This window comes from Amphiprion ocellaris, chromosome 14, assembly GCF_022539595.1.
Source record: "Amphiprion ocellaris isolate individual 3 ecotype Okinawa chromosome 14, ASM2253959v1, whole genome shotgun sequence".
Classification (NCBI taxonomy): domain Eukaryota; kingdom Metazoa; phylum Chordata; class Actinopteri; family Pomacentridae; genus Amphiprion; species Amphiprion ocellaris.
Window position 1 is genome coordinate 27,348,469 of NC_072779.1, and position 19,729 is coordinate 27,368,197.

Consider the following 19,729-nt stretch of genomic DNA (forward strand, 5'->3'; position numbering starts at 1 on the left):
TCGTCTGTGGTAACAGCTGGGTTTTTCAACAGGACAGCGCTGCAGTTCACAATGCTCGCTTGACGAAGGACTTCTTCGGGGAGAATAACATCACTCTTTTGGGCCATCCCGCATGTTCCCCTGATTTAAATCCCATAGAGAACATTTGGGGATGGATGGCAAGGGAAGTTTATAAAAATGGCCATCAGTTCCAGACAGTTGATGCCCTTCGTGAAACCATCTTCACCACTTGGAGCAATGTTCCCACCAGCCTCCTGGAAACACTCGCATCAAGCATACCCAAATTTTTTTTGAAGTGATTAACAAGAACTGTGGAGCTACTCATTACTGAGTCCTACTGAGAAAATTTTTTGTTCTGGTTTGGAGAGTCTTTTGTAATTTTTTGAGCGATGGTCTTAAACTTTTGATCATGTTTATCAAAACAGCCTATTTCAGTTTACTTGTTGTTTTCAATAAATGACTTTTTCAAAGTGCTTTTTGTCTCACTCCCCCTTCTTGCTTTTGCATATTGTAGCTCTACTTAGAACCTCATTAAGATCCAAATGTGCAAAAGGTAAATTCTAGCTATTTTTCAACTGGTCTTAAGATTTTGATCAGGTCTGTATTTTCAATGGGATTCAAGTCAGGGCTTTGTGCAGGCCAGTCAGTAAGTTCACTTTGGTCTTCTGGAGGTAATTCTTCACCGGGAGCGATGTATGTTTTGGGTCATTGTCATGTTGGAAGACAAAGCAACCACCCAGACCCAGTTTTGCAGCTGACTGCTTGAGGTTTTCTTTCAAAATTTTCATATATCCTTCTTTCTTCATGATTCCTTCAACCTTGACTAGATTCCCAGTTCCAGACGCGCTGAATGTTTAGAAGTGCTAGATTGAAAATCCTCTGCTCTGGTAAAAATGCAAATGGTAAAATATAGAAAAAAATGGATTATGTCACATTTATAAACGGGACGGGAGATTTAGAAATGTTCATAAGTGGAGACTATGGATCAGATTTATACAAAAACAGTTTCATCTCCACCTCTCTACCTCTTCTGTCCCTCTCAACCCGCCCGGCCAGCAAGTAGATGGGTCCCCCCCACATTAGAGCCGGGTTCTGCTTGAGGTTTTTTTCCCTATTAAAAGGGTGTTTTCCTTGCCACTGTCGCCTTTTGGCTTGCTCTGGGGGTCAGGCATATGGTTTCTGTAAAGCGTCTCGAGACAATTTGACTGTAATTGGCGCTATATAAATAAAATTGAATTGAATTGAATGGATCAAAGGTTTATCTACAGTTAGTTGATATAGTAAACTGAGTCTAGTTTTAAACATAATTAAAATTCAGAAAAGGTTATTCTTGAGTCTAGCTGTAGCTGCAAAAGTGGAATAAACTGTGGTAAAGCGCAAAGCCAATGAGGAAATACAGAAGACTAGATACAGCATCCTCATCCCATTGATACTTGATTTCATAATCACTTAATGGCTGCTGAATTTCCATACTAAATTCTGGAATGAACATTTCTGCAGCTTAGAGTCCAAGCGGGTATGGAAAATATCTTGCATTAATACATTCGTAGCTTGTCATTGGTAGGGCCAGCTGTAAGAGCATTTGGAAAAGTGAAAATGACACTGGATAAAAAACAAATCTGTGTGCTTCTTTTGCTTTTACACTTCACTGTTTAACACTTCACTTTAGAAAACAGACTGAATATGGTTCTGATTTTCAGAATGGAAAGACCGTGAAGGAGCCAGAGTATAGCAAATTGACCTACACTAATGCAGGAGTCTACATATGTGAAGTTTCCATGGCTGGCCTCACGCGACGTCAGAGCTTTGAACTGGTCATAGAAGGTCAGTAAGTGTGTGTGTCAAGACGTCACATCGTCAACACTGACAGTAGTCAGAAACAGCGCGTCTACTCGATTTTTGGAGTTTTTTCTTTTTATTAATTAACAATTTTTTTTAAAGCCAATGCCTGAGATGTGAACTGATAGACCAAAGTGTTGGAGACACGTTTTATATTGCACCGGTTCACTCATGTGCCTTTCTCTCTCATGAAATGATGCACAGTCTGTCCAGTCCATGGAATTCACAAGTGCATCACAATTAATCTGGATTTAATCCATTTTTCTGGAAAAAGCTGGAGTTCATAAAATTTTCTAAACTTGTTGTATATCACATTCTGTATTGGTGTATGATAAAATATTACTGAACCAAACTATGTCAATAAGATTTTTGTCTTTCTATCAGGAAAGCCTTTAATCACAAGCCTGAACAAACACCTTGCTGATGATGCTAAACACAAAGTCCTGACCTGCGAAGCTGAGGGAGCACCAGAGCCAATCTTCAAGTGGAGCATCAATAACACAAATGTAAGTGTTGGAGTATATGTGTTAAAAGTAGTGAATATGCGCTTGTAATTGCTAAATCCTTGTTAAACAGATGATAAATGGTGGCATTTTCCCACAGTCTCACAGTGCATAGTAAGAATAGTAGTCTGCAGTAGAAATGAATGCTGCTGTAAGTACCTGATAGTGCATTTTCAGTCAATCCTGTGTGTTTTTAATGTTTTTTATCTTGAGAGATTTTCCTAAATGATACAGGAACTCTTAATCCAAGAGAATAAACACTCAACATCAAGATGTTTTGTGATTAACTACCTCAGGTCTCATCACAAACAATGGTCTAACAACAAGTCAACATTTTTCTGTTAGATTCAAGTTGGCAAAGGAAGAGGATTTTTGTGTCTACTTGTATATTCAGATTGAATTGGCAGTTTGGGTTTATTGTCAGAATTCACAGCATGTCAGCAGAACTCAGCTCCCCTGTCTGGTGTTAACTTTTGCAGTATTTTCCCCACTATTACCTATCTCCAAGTACTCTCCACAATATAGAAAATGTCTTCATTTGTGTGTAACTAAAGAGGCTGCTACATTTTCAAGCTATTTCTCCAGAGATTTCAGAAGCCCTTTATTCGTATTAATGTGTTTTTGGTATGCTTCCAGGAGGAGAGCTCTTACATCAACGGCAAGGCCACCCATAAAATCACTGTGATACCCAAGGTGAACCTGACTGTCACCTGCAGTGTCAGCAACAAGCTGGGAGAAGATACCATGTCAATCAATGTTTCCTCTGGTAAGTTAATGCTTCTGTATCTTCAGGTGTGTTTCCTGTGTTAGGTTCCTTGTTTTAGCCATTTTTGTCTTTGAAGCACTTTCAAACAGGCTGGCTTCGTATAGACACAAAGCACGGCAATGACAATTGTGTCTTTTAATAAAAAGCACGACCTTCATTAGTGGAACACTGACACCAAAATAACAAAATAACATTGCCCAATACTTGAAATTTCTTATGTATTTTTATGGAAGCAATCAGTTTTAAATTTTTAATGACTTTTTTAAGGATTTGTTTAGTATTTTGGCTGTAACTGTACTAAAATAAATTGCATTTGCAGACCTAAGAGTGATTCTTAATGCAATATTTCACAAATGCATGGTGTGTCCGAAAACTTTTTTGCACCACTGTAGTTTAACACAGAGAGACAAATTAGTTGAAATACAATGAAACTGAAAAACTATTTTCTGAAATGTTACTTTTAATGTTCCCTAAAATGCGGAATTGCAGAAATTTGCTGTATAGTGACAGCTTTTCTGAGCTTGTCAACCTGTTGATCATCGATACACCATACAATTTTTCAGCAGTTAACTCAATAGGAAACAAACTGGTAACTTGTGTTGATGATTGTGTTGCTGCCAGTTTGATTCCACATTCCGACTGCAGCTTTGAGTGCAGTTTGACTATTTGAGCCTATTTTAATCAGGACTGCTTATTGTAACAGTGCACTTCTGGTTCTAAGACAAAAGAAGCTACAGAACTAGATCTAATATTTATATTTATTGAATATTACACAGAGATAACCCACAAAACACAAAATTACATTTTTAAATTATGTTTTAATGAAGATTTAACGAAAAACTTGTATCACTCCTTTGACAAAGTAATTGCCCCCCTGAACCTAATAACTGGCTGGGCCGCTCTTGGCAGCAACGGCTGCAGTTAAATGTTTGCCTTAGCCTGTGATCAGTCTTTTACATCACCATGGAGGAATTCTGACCCACTGTTCTCTGCAGAATAATTTTAATTCAGCCACATTAGATGGTTTTCAATCATGAACTGCCCTTTTAAGGTCTTGCCACAGCATCTCAATTGGATTGAAGTCCGGACTTTGACTTGGCCACTCCAAAGTGTTAATTTTGTTCTTTTTGAGCCATTCAGCTGTGGACTTTCTTGTGTTCTTTTGGCCTTTGTCCTGCTGCATAACCCATTGGTGTTGAACTGACAGTGGATATTCTCCAGGATGATTTTCTGATAGAGAGTAGAATTCATGGCTCCATCAGCTATGACACCACCATGTTTCACTGTTGGTATCGTGTTCTTCTGTAGAATGCAGTATTAGCTTTACACCAGACATAACAGGACCTGTGTCTTCCAGAAATTTCCCCTTTTGACTCATCAGTCCACAGGATGTTATTCCAAAAGTCTTGGGACTCATCTAGATGTTTTTTAGCAAGCCTTCCTAATTGTGGAATCACCTTAACTGAGGCTAGTGAGGCCTGTAGATCTTTTGATGTTTGTCTGGGTTCTTTTGTGACCTCCTGGATTAGTTATTAATGCGCTCTTGGAGAAAAGTTGGTAGTTGGTCCACTCCTGAGAAGGTTCAGCACTATTCCATGTATCCTCCATTTGTGGATAATGTCTCTCACTGTGGTTCTCTGGAGTCCCAGAGATTCAGGAATGTTTTTTTTTTTTAACCCTTTCTGAACTGATAAATATCAATGACTTTTTTGCATCAGTTCTTGAACCTCTTTAAAAAATGGCATCATATGCTGCTTTTTGAGACCCTTCGGCTACTTCACAATGCCAGATTGCCAGGTTCTACTTAGTGATGTTTAGATTCAACAAGTCTGGCAGTAATCATATGTGGGTGTGGCTAGATAAAGTTAACCCAATTGTCAAATGAATTTGGTCATTTGGTGGATTGATAGATTGATAGATTGATAGATGTCAGTTACTTTTTCACATACGCTACCAGTCAAAAATTTGGACACACCTTCTCATTTAATGTTTTTTCTTTATTTTCATGACTATTTACATCATAGATTCTCACTGAAGGCATCTGAACCATGATTCCATGTTTTAGATTCTTCAAAATAGCCACCCTTTGATTTGATTACTGCTTTGCACACTCTCGGCACCTGAAATGGTTTTCACTTCATAGGTGTGCCTATGTCAAAGTTAATTTCTGGAATATTTAGCCTTTTTAATGGGGTTGTGTTGTGCAGAAGGCAGGTTGATACACAGTTGACAGCCCGATTTGACAGCTGTTAGAATCCATGTTATGGCAAGTGACTGATTGGTATCAGGTAAGTAAGAGAAACGACAGTCCCTCATTACTTTAAGAACTGAAGGTCAGTCAGTCTGAAAAAATCGCAGAAACTTTGAATGTATCCCCAAGTGCAGTCACAAAAACCGTGAAGTGCTACAATGAAACTGGCTCACATGAGGACCAACCCAGGAGAGGAAGACCGTCACCTCTGCTGCTGAGGATCAGTTCATCCGAGTCACCAGCCTCAGAAATCACAAGTTAACAGCACCTCAGATTAGAGCCCAGATAAATGCCATACAGAGTTCTAGCAGCAGACACATCTCTACATCAGCTGTTCAGAGGAGACTGCGCCAGTCAGGCCTTTATGGTCAAATGGCTGCTAAGAAACCACTACTAAGGAAAATCAACAAGCAGAAGTTTATGTTTGGGCCAAGAACCACAAGCAATGGACATTCAACCAATGGAAATCTGTGCTTTGGTCTGATGAGCCCAAATTTGAGATCTTTGGTTCCACCTGCCATGTCTTTGTGCAATGCAGAAAAGATGAATGGATGGTCTGTGCATGCATGCTTCCCACTGTGAAGCATGGAGGAGGAGGTGTGATGGCGTGGGGGTGCTTTGCTGGTGACACTGTTGGGGATTTGTTCAAAATTGAAAGCACGCTGAACCAGCATGGCTACCACAGCATCCTGCAGCGACATGCCATCCCATCTGGTTTGCATTTAGTTGAACCATCATTTATTTTCCAAAAGGACACATCTCCAGGCTGTGTAAGGGCTATTTGACCAAGAAGGAGAGTGATGGAGTGCTGCATCAGGTGACCTGCCTCCACAGTCACCTGACATAAACCCAATCGAGATGGTTTGGGATGAGATGGACCGCAGAGTGGAGGCAAAAGGGCCAACAAGTGCTCAGCATCTCTTTATATATGATATGCATGAGGTTAATTGTATTCCCAGGGTATATAAGAGGTCATTTCATGTCACAAGCAGCACTGCACATGCAAAGGCCTAGATTGGTTTCCTGCTTACATTACTTGTTCAGTAAGGACAGTTCGAAAGTGACTCCTTGAAGCTGGTCTGAAGTCACACAGGGCACGGAAACGAAAGGCAGAGGAAAGCCTGGTTACTCTGGGGATCACAAGGACTGGACTGTTGATGATTGGGCAAAGGTTTTCTCCAGCGATGAATCCAATTTTCAGTTGACGCCCACTCCAGCCAACATACTGTTTAGGAGGAAGCCTGGAGAAGCCTACGAAACAGACTGTCTTGCTTCTATAGTAAAACATGGGGGTGGATCAATGACGATCTGGGGTTGTTCAGTATGAGTGGAACAGGGCAAATGCAATTGCGTGAAGGGAAAATGAACCAGGTCATGTAATGGGCTACACTTGAAAACAGTCTAAAAGGTAATAAAGGAACGAGTCGAATATTCGGATCGGCTTGTAACGTACTATCAACTTGTAACGTTGGACGATCATGCAACATCGTCCGACGAGGGGGGAGTGTGCAGTGGGGGAGTGGGGGTGGTGATTCAAATATTCGAATCTCAAAATAAAATTTCAGACCATCGTGAGCCAGGTTAGTTTTACCGTACTGATGATGTGTTGTTGCAATGGTAATTGGAATATTTGGATATTCTAGTCCAGCCCTACAGGAATGGGCTGCTGTGACAGCAGGAGAATGTCAGAAGCTGGTGGAGAGCATGCCAAGACACATGGCTGCAGTCATCAAAAACAATGGTTATGCAATCAAGTACTAACTCCTTTGTGTGTCTTGTGACTAAAATAGACAGGAAAGAAAAGATGGAATGCCTAAAAGCACTGTTTTTTGCAGTACAATGCCATAGCTATTGATGTAAGAACTTAAGTGATTTTGGTTATTATCAAGAAAACCATGGAAAAAGGCTAGATATCAGCTCTTAACTTAAACACCTATGAGCTATTTTTTTGTTATCATAATATTTGTCCGAACAAATGTACAAATGTACCTTTAGTTGTACCAGAGATTGAAATGAAAATTGTTACACCACCCTTGTTTTCTTCAACAAGGGTGGTATATATATATATATATATATATATATATATACAGTATCTCACAAAAGTGAGTCCACCCCTTGCATTTCTCCAAATATTTAATGATATCTATTCATGGGACAACACTGACGAAATGAAACTTTCATACAATGTAAAGTAGTCACCGTACAGCTTGGATAACAGTGTACATTTTATCTTCCCATCAAAATAACTAAAACACAGCCATTGATGTCTAAACTGCTGGCAACAAAAGTGAGTACACCCTGAACTGAAAATGTCCAGATTGGGCCCAAGTGTCAATATTTTGTGTGGCCACCATTATTTTCCAGCACTGCCTTCACCCTCCTGGGCATGGAGTTCACCAGAGCTTCACAGGTTGCCACTGGAATCATCTCCCACTCCTCCATGATGACATCACGGAGCTGGTGGATGTTAGAGACCTTACGCTCCTCCATCCGTTTAAGGATGCCCCACAGATGCTCAATTGGGTTTAGGTCTGGAGACATGCTTGGCCAGTCCATCACCTTTACTCTCAGCTTCTCTAGCAAGGCAGTGGTCATCTTGGAGGTGTGTTTGGGGTCATTATGTTGGAATAATGCCCTGCGGCCCAGCTTCTTAAGCGAGGGGATCATGCTCTTCCCTGGAAATTTTTAGCAATTTTTGGATGTTTCAGGCCTCAATAATGGCTTCTTAGCAGCTATTCTTCTCTTTAGCCCTTGTTCCTTCAGTCATCTGCTTATTGTCATTCTGGGACTTTCTCAGATTCTGATCTAGAACCATTCTGATCTAGAACCAAGATCAGCAGTGGTCTTCCTTATGTCTCTCATACTTGAAATATTGAGTTGTCTGACATCTGCTTGTTAGCTTTGTTTTTTGGCCTCTTCCTTGCCATATTTTCTAAGAAAGAATCTCTGCAGTTGAGTTCAAAGTATACTTGACCACACTGTGAGAACACTTTATGTGTTCCCTATTTGTCTCAAAGACCATCCAGCATCATGAAATGCTTTAATTTAGACTCTGTCTTTCTCAATGAGTTCCCTACACTTCACCATTTTGAACAGGAGTCAGGAATTTCAAATTAAATTCATGTTTTTATACCCATATTTGAGCCAGCACATGGGACTTTTCTGAGAAGTCAGAAATGAATCAAGAATAACATCCAACCACTAAAACAAATACTCTGTTCAGGAATGCAAGCAAGCAAATTTTTAGCGTCTCAATTTAGCATCTCAATCAAAAAATACTAATGTGCTCCACTGTTTTTTTCTGCTGTTTTGTAAAATAGTAAGTTTGAAAATTGATGGATTACAACAATAATTATATTTCAGCATTCAAGATTCAAGATTTTGATTAAATAGCTTGTGTACTGGGTGATTAACCATTTCAGAAACATAAAAGGATATTTTGGTAATCAGCAATGCTGTTAATTTAGGGCAGCAGCGGCAAACATCTTACACTGGGTGGTCTGATACATTTATCAAGCACTATATATGCTTTTTCACTGTTGTTTAGTGTATATAATTTGAGTTCTAATTTATTTCTCTTTGATTTCAGTTTTTAAGGAGGACCCTGAAGGAAGAGGTAAGATTTTGTTTTCCCATATTTTCCCAGACTTTCTTCAAAAATGTCATCTTAGCTTTGTGGTAATAATTGTATCATGGCAAGTTTAATCTGTTTAACCTGACTCCACTGAGACTCTATTGGATTCTCTGACTGGGCACACACTTACATTCAAGGGCAAGGACCATAAAACACACAATTTGATAAATGCATGATAACACAGATGATACATGCAAAGTACAACTAACAAGGAAACTGATTATAGTTTACTGCTATGGTGTATGGCTCTGGCATTAAATATACTACATATATAGCTGGTAAATTCAAAAATATGTAGATGAGCAAATCAAGTATAGTAAGGGCAATGCAGAGTAGATTGGTGGAAATGGGCAGCTGGAAGCAGTGGGCTGGAGGAAGGTCAGCAGCAGCATCCCACAGTGGACATGATGGAGACTAGGCCAGTTGGTGGGAGAACAACCACATATTTTCAAGGTTTTCAAGAGTGATGAAGTCATCAGATCTATCCCTGCATCTCTGATAATGGCAACATTTGAACTACAACATGACATTTTATTCATTATTTTATTTATTTATTCAAAGCTGTAGTAGGCAAATTTGGAAAAGGCAAAAACTAAACATCAACAACAACAAGCAAAACAACAAAATGCTACCATTTGAAAGAAAATACAGCCGTCCACTTCTCCTCTCCCCTGTCCTCACCTCGTTCTACCAGACAAGCATAAGCCTCAAAGATAGTCAAGAATCAACATTCATTTCTGCTTCACGCAGGACTCAAGTGAAAGCCCTCATCTATCCCATTGTATCAACACGTCCTGTTCTCACTGCAAGCTTTGTTGCTCTTTATTTGCTCTCATTTGGGGCCTGTGCTACAAAGTTCAGCATATCCAGGGTATCTTTTCATAATTTGGTTTCCTCAACCTAGCAGCCGCAATCGGAATAAGCGATCTTAAGAAGCTGGCTATCAACTCAGTAAGCCAACCCTGGGTTTGTAATTCTACCTCTGAGCGTATTCACATTATAGAAGCAGAACTGGCATCATATGACCAATCCCAAACATGGACCAGAGTGGCAGATTTTACAAACAAAGAGCTGACTGTAATATTAGTAGGGCTGGACCTGAATAGCCAAATATTCGGTTGTTGTGGTGATGTCCGAATATTAATTTTGACTTTTGGCCTATGGCTGTGACGAGGGCCGGACTTTTATCACACGTGAAATTTCATGTAGATTGGAGCATGTGCAGGCTAGATATGCAGCACTTCCTGTCCGTTCAGCTGGTGGCACTATGACTGTGAGTGGATATTGCAGCAGCCAGCTTCACCGGAGAAGAATGGAGTAATCACAAAAATACTACCACAGACAGCGTCTCTGTTATTGTTGAGAAGCACTGATCACACCGTTCAAACTACCACCTATCCAATTCCCCCGGATTCCTGCCTGTACCGTCTCTGTCTCCAGTGTGTTCTTCTTCTGTGAAGAACACAGAATGTGATCAGGGCAGGACTGTTTTCAATTATTTAAAATTTGAGACAGATTGCAGCATGTACAGGGGGTTGACACAGCACATCGTCTTTCATGGCAAAGCATCAAAGTTCATTCAGCTCATTTGCATAAAGTAGACTGGACTTCTATTTTATGCAAATTTCACGCATCGTGGACAGTTGTCCTCAAACTTCTAAACTAGGTGTCGGTGACCTAAAACGAGGACAGATTCAGCTGCTGCACGGATTATTTCTCGCCTCATATGATTTCAGAAATACTTTTCGCTGACGTGTTTTTGAAATAAAAGGGAAAGTTTGCGGCCGAGCTGCTGTGTTTATCCGACTTGTCTGCCGGACTGTCCAGCTGAAAGCTCGGTCAGGTGACCACGTAGCGGCCTGCTGTATCTCAGCGCTGTCATGTGACCATGTTGTGGTCCGCTAGTGACTGCCCGCCATCCGTGCGATTTTCAGATGCGGTGCGTTGCTGTGCGGGAAAATCGCATCTAGTGGACACGAGCCTTTAGCTCTGCACCGGTCGCCGCCATGTTGTTTGTGTATCAAGCGCGGGGGGGAGGGGCGCGCACTCTGAACTACGGGAGCCCAGCGGGAAGGCGTTGGTGGCGGATGTTGATGAGAAAATCGATTTTCATTAAAACAAATCGACATTAAGTACAAAGTCGAATTAATCGATAAAATCGATTTATCGCCCAGCCCTATGCTGAGGACAGTTACACAGCAGTTGATGTTTAATGGCGAAGCATCAAAATTCTGGAGACTGCCATGGCTACTCAGACTTTTGTAGAACATTTTGAAAACTTTTAATCACTACGTCCTGGCCAAATTCGAAGTCTCTTGGAGTTACCCTGTATAGCTCTTGTTATAGCTCTTGAAAATGACATAAATCACCAAAAATCCCACACTTAATTCAAATCGGTGGACTTCCTGTTGGGTTTAGGGGATGCTGCAGGGGGCGCTATGGCACATGCAGTGCCAAGATGCATACAATGTCCTTCCTTTATCCGACTGTGATGTGTGTGGTAATTTTGGTGTGGTTTTGAGCATTTTTAGCCTGTCAAAAAGTACTTTGTTTGTCACAGCGGCTATGGGTTACCACATCAACAGCGTTGTATCAAAAGTCAAAATCTTCACCATATGGCATTGTCAAGAGCTGAAGACTGAGCTGACCAATTTTCAGAATTATATGACAAAATTTGGGCCACAGGGATGTGCAAATGTAATGCCTAAACTTCCTTTTAACAATAGGTGGCGCTATGATTATTTCAAAATTTTTGAGTGTGGATGTCTTCAGACTGGGCCTGGTGTCTAACATATGAAGTCTGGCACAGATATGATCATGTGTAACTGAGATATAAACACTTCAGTAGTCATTGCAAGACATCGAAATTCAGCGCGCCGTCACAGTTTGATGACAAGTCACCATTTTCTCTGTGAATCATCATCAGCGTCTTAAGGCTTATGTCACCAAATTTGAGATGAATATGTGCAATGGGCTAAGAATAGTACATCAAAGTGTTAAAAATGGCATTTCCTGTTGCCAGCAGGTGGCATTATGACTGTGAATGTATTTCACAGTCATAGCGCCGTGACAGTCATAGCATCTGGATGTGATCAGGGCAGGACACTGATCATACCTGTAAAGTTTCAGGCAGATTGGAGCATGTTCAGGACATTTACATAGCACCTGATGTTTCATGGCAAAGGATCAAACTTCCAGAGACCACCACAGCCATGCCCTTTGACTTATGCAGAACATTTTAATGACTTTTCATCACTAAGGCCAGTACTGTATGTACTGGCCAAATCTGAGGTGTTTTAGAGTTACACCCTTTGAGTTTATAGCTCTTAAAAATGAGCAAAAATCTTCAAATTTCAAACTGTCAATTCAAAATGGTGGACTTCCTGTCACTGGCTATCACTGACTTTTTTGTCCAGCCTGATGTGCTGCATATGCCTATCAAATTTGGGAGCTGTAGGTGAAACGTGCTGCCTGTATGTCACACATATTCCAGGGGGACGCTATGGAGCCGTTTTGGCTCACACCTATGTATTTCCCCTAAAATATCAAATTTTTTGCCGGTCCTGATGTGTGTGCAAAGTTTCACACATTTTTCAAGTATTTTTAGGTCCTCAAAAGTCCAAATGAGAGGTCTGCCAAAGAAAGAAGAAGAAAGAAAAAGAAGACGAACAAAAAGAAACCCATGGGTTTCAATAGGGTCTTCGCACCGTTCGGTGCTCGGACCCTAATATAGGGAATAATGGGAAATATAGCGAGTAGAAATAAATGACAATTATCCTTCAGAGCTAAAACAGAGCATACCAGACAAAGGGTGGAAAGAGGTGCTGCAGCAACAATATGAGAAAAAAATAATGTGTTCCTTTACATTAAAGCATGTAAATATAATGTAGTAGACCCCTGAAATAAATTTAGAAACCCAAAGATGTGCCTAAAATGGGCTCTTCAGAGTAACGCCAAGTACTCTGTAGAGTGTCACATGTCACTCTGTTGAATAACACAAATTAACCATGACAAGAACAGGTTCCACATTCCTGCTATGCTTTGTAAGATGCAGACAGTATTGTTCAGCATCTGTAGTACAGCAGAATAACTGGTGAGAAAATGGAGAGATGTTGATTCATGGTGATGAAGTCTCAGCTGATGACACATTTTTGCTTGAGTATAAACTAGTGCAACAGAGGCAAATTTGAAAAATTGATGAAAATTCAGATCTCTGTAGTGCGGGCTAAGCTAAAATGTTAGCAAGGATCGTAATAGTTCATCAGAATAAAAAATATTTTATTGATCCTGAGCTGAAATCGCTTGATTGCTTGAAGATGCATGTTTGTGTTGTCATCACAGCCTTTCATCACATCCTTCTGCCTTTCACTGAATGTCTTTACGTGCTCTGTTGGAAAGCTTCTTCTGCGACTTTGTGTGGTAGTCTGCAGCTAAAGCATGGAGCGGCTGTTTGTTTACAGAATCTCCAGAGGATTCACAAGACCAGGCAAGACTCATCGTGGGTGTCGTGGTGGGGCTCATCGTAGCTGCTGCTCTAGTGGGGCTCATCTACTGGCTCTACATAAAAAATTCAAGGTATAGAAACACACCTGAGCACAAACATTTCACTGTCAAATTTCAAGTTCCCACTGAAGTTCCCATGGCAATGCTCTTACCTCATGCTGCATTTTAAACCAAAGAAATGGAATTTGTACCCTAGAGAGTAAATTTAGAATAATGGGATAGATAGATAGATAGATAGATAGATAGATAGATAGATAGATAGATAGATAGATAGATAGATAGATAGATAGATAGATAGATAGATAGATAGATAGATAGATAGATAGATAGATAGATAGATAGATAGATAGATAGATAGACTTTATTGTCATAGATAGACTTTGTCTGTCCCAAATGGTGACAGAAATTCTTCTTTGACAGTCTCCAACAATAAAATACAACACATAAAAACACACTGAAAACGCACTGAATAAATACTTCTGTCTACCAAAAAAGATTACATGTCAATGAGTTACTGATAACAATGTGAGGATGTATGTACTAACTGGTGGGAGATGCAGCAGCTGCTGGTGTGACTCTCGTGGAGAAATTAGAAACATAATTTCTGTGCATTGAAGAAGTGAGCCTGCAGCCTGCTGTGGCGTGACTGGCTGTGCTGTGAGTCACCCCACATCTTGATTTTAGGATTCTGTATTCATTACAGACAAGGAAGCTGGAAAACCGGTGAGAATGGAGTTGAAACATCTGAGGAGAGCCAGAAGCTAGAGGAGAACAATCACACTGTTTAAAAGGCACTAAGGCTCTATTTCATGAATGAAAGAGGTAAGGACTTGCATACACAAACACAGGTCTATATTATGCTTAATAATTTGACCGGAGTCAAGATGTTAAGTATAATTGTCGCTTAGAGAAACAACTTTTAGTTCTCAGTAAATTATTTGCTACAATCTCATTACAGTGATAAAGTTAAAACAAAATCTGATGGGACAAAAAAAACAACAGAAAAAAATGTTGCATATTGGCCTCTTTGAGAAACTCAAGCAAGTCTAGTTGGATTTGTTTTAGCACTCATCAATACCTTGACTTAGATCAGTGAGAACTTCTACGGACATTGTTAAGCACTTTGGGATGACCAGTGAAAAAAGCCTTAACTGTAGAAGTACAGTGAGATGAGTCATTCAGGATGAGCTGTTTTCTCAAAGTCCACCAACTCTAGAATGTGCCAGCTGTTCTCATTTACATATTCTTTCTGTTCTTCCTGTTGTCAGACAACTTAATGGGTACGAAGTAGTGACTGAAATGTAGATCATTAAGTAGTCATGATCAAGTTTTTTTCTGCCCCCAGGCTTATCTGAGTCATTTCATATTTTGTATCTGCTTTACCAGTGTCAATCCAATTTTTCTTCAATAGTACACACTTCAAGTACATTAAAGTCATTAAAAAATATCTAATGCCCATGCTTGATGACTCAACAACCCTACAATGCATTAAAAAAATGCATTTCTGCATCCAAGTTGTTCCTTAATGCTATGTTTCTTGTACTTTGTTGTAAAGCTCTGATATGGCACCATCTGAAATGTTGGTTAGGTAAGGGCTCCACAAACCCAAAAGAGAATAAAAATCTGTATTCTCCATCACAGGATTGGGTGCTCATCTAGCATGATAAATTCAGTCATTCTTGCTGTCCTTTCGCCGTCTCAACTAAAATTTTCTCTCCTTTAGGAGTAAACTCTAGCATGCGTTGCCTCAGTGCAGCCTTTGCCCGAGTTACCCGAATGAGCTTACTACATTCCATTGAGCATATACTTTTTAGGTCCTGCATCAAATTTGTAATATTGTATGCCGCTCAACCACTACTACTACTACTTCTGCCTTGTGAAGGTGGGTGCCCAAGAAAGCCAAGACTGACCAGGTCAAAATGCCATTTTACAAATTACTGTTTTGCCTGCAAGCACAGTGACACTGGCTGACAGCAAAATTACTATTAACCTTCTTTTAGACATGGGATAATAAACACTGGTGGCTTCACCAATACAGTAAAGTGACTGCATTCTAGAGTGTGTATCTTAGAAGGGACTTTAGATTCCCTCCTCATTTTCTACATATTTATCATAGGCCACTACAGTCATGTCGCACTGGAAAATCATGTTATGCTGGTCTGAAAGATACATTCATGGAAAAAAATTATTAGGCCACCCTTGTTTTCTTCAATTTCTTGTTCATTTCAATGCCTGGTACCACTAAAGGTATTTTATTTGAAGAATACAATGAACATGACAAGAAATGCAGCTGATTTCATAATACTTTATGTCCTTTTTGACATGCTTAAGCTTAATTATATTCCAAGGGTATATAAGAGGCCAGAAAGTATTGTTGTGATTCTCTTTCATAGCTACCGCTTGCTTGTTCTTGAGACGCATTTCTGAAATCCTTGGATTTGAACTTGTGAAGCTGCACTTGGCCAGCCGTCTCTCACTTCAGACCAGTGCAGAATGTTTCTGCACTGGTCTGTACTTTGGGATATATATATATATATATATATATATATATATATATATATATATATATATATATATATATATATATATATATATATATATATATATATATATATATATATATATATATATATATATATATATATATATATATATACACATATATACAGTGGTCCCTCGTATATCGCGAGGGTTATGTTCCAGACCCTCCAGCGATAGACGAAAATCCGTGATATAGGGACCACATTGTAACCCTTAAATATTGGTTGACTCACCCATCTCCAGGGCTGTAGGTCAGGCCGGTTACAATTATTTTGCGTTTTTATGCTCATGTCTTTTGCTGTCTTCCATGCTAAACATCCCTCAGTAGGACAGGACAGTTTTCTGCAGGTTTTATTCACCGCTCAGTACAACAAACACGGACCGCTCAAAAATAATAAACAAAATGAAGTAAATGCAAATGAACACAATTATACACAAATCCGATGCTAGAATATTTATTTTATTATAACTCTGCCAAGGAACGTGGCAGAGTTATGTGACGATCAGTGTACGTTTCTCTGTGAATCTGTCTGTCCTGTGCAATATTACTCAAAACAGACCAATGGATTTGGATGAAATTTTCAGGGAAGGTCAGAAATGACACAAGGACCAAGTGGTTAGATTTTGGCAGTGATGCGGCTTATAGTCTGGATCCACGGATTTGTTAAAGATTTCCCATTGCGAGATACAGTGGCCGGCATGCGTCACTGTAACCAGGACAACAAGTGAACGCTGCCTCAGCTCCCTGCTGATGATCATGTGATCCTACTACAAATCTGCCGTTGCCGACTTATTGGAATTGATACAAGGAACAATTGATTGATTGATTAAATTGTGAGGTTTTTTGAGTCCATCACATATGTCCCGCTACATATTTAGGTCAGGCGATTCACGCACACATGCATAACACACATCTGTGTTCAGCGCCAGGTCAGAGAATGAACAGTCGTGGCGGAGTATTGCGCTCTCTGAGTGTTTTTCTTGTTGATATACATTTTAAGGCTTTATAAATCCTCCAGACACACCTCACATCACCGCAGAGCAACACTATGCAGCAATCAGACGTCTGTGTGAGACGGACAGGCCAGATACTGAATGCCGCTATACCATACGCACTATACTCAGGGGAGACGGAGGAGACTGACTACGGTCGCTGAGCCAATCAGAGCCCAGCGCTGTACGCTGGTCGCTATGACTGAACTATTGTGCTGCAATGCACCATGGGAGTTCGGGCTGTTGGGGCTTTAAATGTCATTATTGTGGTTTATGTTAGTGTTCCAGTGTTATTAGTATTTAGGTTTTATTGTGTTTTTGTGGTTTCGTCAGCCTAGTTAGTTTGATTAAGTGTCATGGTGTCAGGACCATGAGTGTGAAGTGTAGTGTGTTTGATGACTTCCTGCCACATTTATATTGTAGTTTGTATCAAAATAAAAGCTCTAAGCAATTATAATGTTCCTAATGAGTAGGTACATGTTGTCTAGCGTTACCTTTTAATGCAACTTGCAACAGTAAGAACAACAGAAAAAATATCTGTACTGAAAAATTCTGTGATATAACGAAACATCCGCAGACCCAAACCCAATCCAAAAATCCGCGGTATAGTGAGACTGAGAAGTGAACAGCGATATAGTGAGGGACCGCTATATATATATATATATATATATATATATATATATATATATATATATATATATATATATATATATATATATATATATATATATATATATATATATATATATATATATATATTGCTGTAAAACGATTAAAATTTGTAATCATAAATCACAGGGTTTCTGTAAATTAATTTCAATTAATCCCGATTAAATATCATTCATATTTATCGCGTTATATACACACATACGCACACACACATATATGTGTGTGTGTGTGTGTGTGTGTGTGTGTGTGTGTGTCTGTGTGTGTGTATATATATATATATATATATATATATATATATATATATATATATTCTGACTCTAGTGCCATCATCAGCAACATTGTCCAACACTTTGCGACACGTGTTTATGACCACACACCTGCAAAACATATAGCACCAATTTTCACCAACTTTTTACAAATATTAGCATGGTACCATGGTAACCAAGCTGATAAACCTGCTTTACATCGGCATGGTAACATTGTCCTTTTGAGCATTTTAGGATGCTACCACATATCAGCTTGTGTGCTGCAAGTGGTGGCATATACTAGTATGCATGATTTTCTCCAAAAGTATGTGGTCCTTGGAGTTTCTTGCCACATATACATGTAGTGATACCGCAAAACTAAGATCAGAGTCTTCATATTTAGTAGGCTGATGGTCAAAGCTAAAAACTGAAGATTTTATTTGTAATGAACTCACATTTTCTGTCAAGATGAATGTGACATTAGATTTGTGTACAACTGTTTTTCACAGTTTGTTTAAAATCTTGGAAGAATAAATTATTTTTAATTACTGTATTTCTAGGTATGTCTGTGGGGAAGAAGCAGTTGACAGCAGCCTTGCAGCGTCAAAATACAGACTCCTGGTTGGTTGCTGAAGTGCTCCGTTAGGCTCCACATGCCATGTAACTGGTAGTGGCCGTGCTGGACTGCCGTGACGGGGCAACAATCAGTTTTCCACCAGGTCCAGCCCTCAGTCTGCTGTCCCACTTCGCTTTCTGAAATCTACACTGAGGCTGCCCTGTGTTACTGTGTCATTCATTTTTTGTGTGTTCTTGTCTGTTCTTGTCCACTGTTGTTTTACTTTGGCAGTTTTGTGAAGCTGTGTGGAGGGGTTTTTCGGTACCTTAATTTTTCCTTTAGGACTTCTTCTTGTTGTTCTTGAATTTCTTCAAAGAATGTAAATTCCTTGTACATTTTTTAAGGCCTGCATAACTAATTATAATTATGCATGTGCCCTGGGTGACAGTGCCAATGTTTTTTACTTTTCATTTTTGATCTGGCTGTGTGTGGAGAATCCTGTGTTCAGCTGTGCACAGACAAAAAGGCAATTCCCTGCTGTTTACTGAGACTGTTCTAAGACTATTCAAAAGATAGTCTCACCATCTCTTAATTTCTGATTTTCAAATGCTGGCAAATTAATTGTTTGAATATTTCATTAACAACACAAAAACCCCAGCTATAGTCAAAATATTAAATTAGGAACTCTGAATGATTTGTTCATTTGTATTAGCATTTCTTTGTAAGTGTTGTAAGAACCAAGCTGAGTGCGTTTTAAATTGCAGTTGCGGAAATGTAAATTGGACGCAATGTGGAGCATTGAAGCATTATGGCACACTCTACCACTAATGAACAGTTTTTTTAAATGACACAAATTTGTTCCTCTTCAGTGCCATTCACATTTTGTTAATCTCAAGGACTTTTTTATTCCTTTAAGTTACAAAGGATTATCAGAGAAGGTAAATGGAAACAATAATACATTTGAAAAGTGTAACAACAAAAAATGCAGTGTGTTCTGTTGTGTTGTCCATGCTAAAATGAGGTTCAGTTTAATGCAGTACATTGTTTTCTCTCTTGAAATAGCTTTACTGATGCCTGAATGTTCAGTTTTATTTGTTTGTTTTTTCATGTGTATTTGATGTATTTATCATCTGTGTGCAGCTTACTTATGAAAGATCATTATTTCTTTTATTCCAGTAAAGAAATCATCATTTGATGTTTAAATGGCACTGTGTGGTAGAAATGCTAAA

The 19,729-nt window shown here is 39.4% G+C and overlaps 1 protein-coding gene across 2 annotated transcripts in view; it reads left to right on the plus strand.

Moving 5' to 3' along the window:
* alcama (activated leukocyte cell adhesion molecule a) overlaps positions 1-19,729 on the plus strand; it is a 64,676-nt gene extending 44,947 nt beyond the window's left edge. For both annotated transcript variants that reach the window (XM_023269345.3, XM_023269346.3), the window contains exons 10-16: positions 1,701-1,824; positions 2,224-2,345; positions 2,979-3,108; positions 8,949-8,975; positions 13,454-13,568; positions 14,200-14,318; positions 18,505-19,729. In XM_023269345.3, the coding sequence (XP_023125113.1) occupies positions 1,701-1,824; positions 2,224-2,345; positions 2,979-3,108; positions 8,949-8,975; positions 13,454-13,568; positions 14,200-14,284 (603 nt within the window). In that variant the 3' untranslated portion in view covers positions 14,285-14,318; positions 18,505-19,729. The remainder of the gene's footprint in view (positions 1-1,700; positions 1,825-2,223; positions 2,346-2,978; positions 3,109-8,948; positions 8,976-13,453; positions 13,569-14,199; positions 14,319-18,504) is intronic.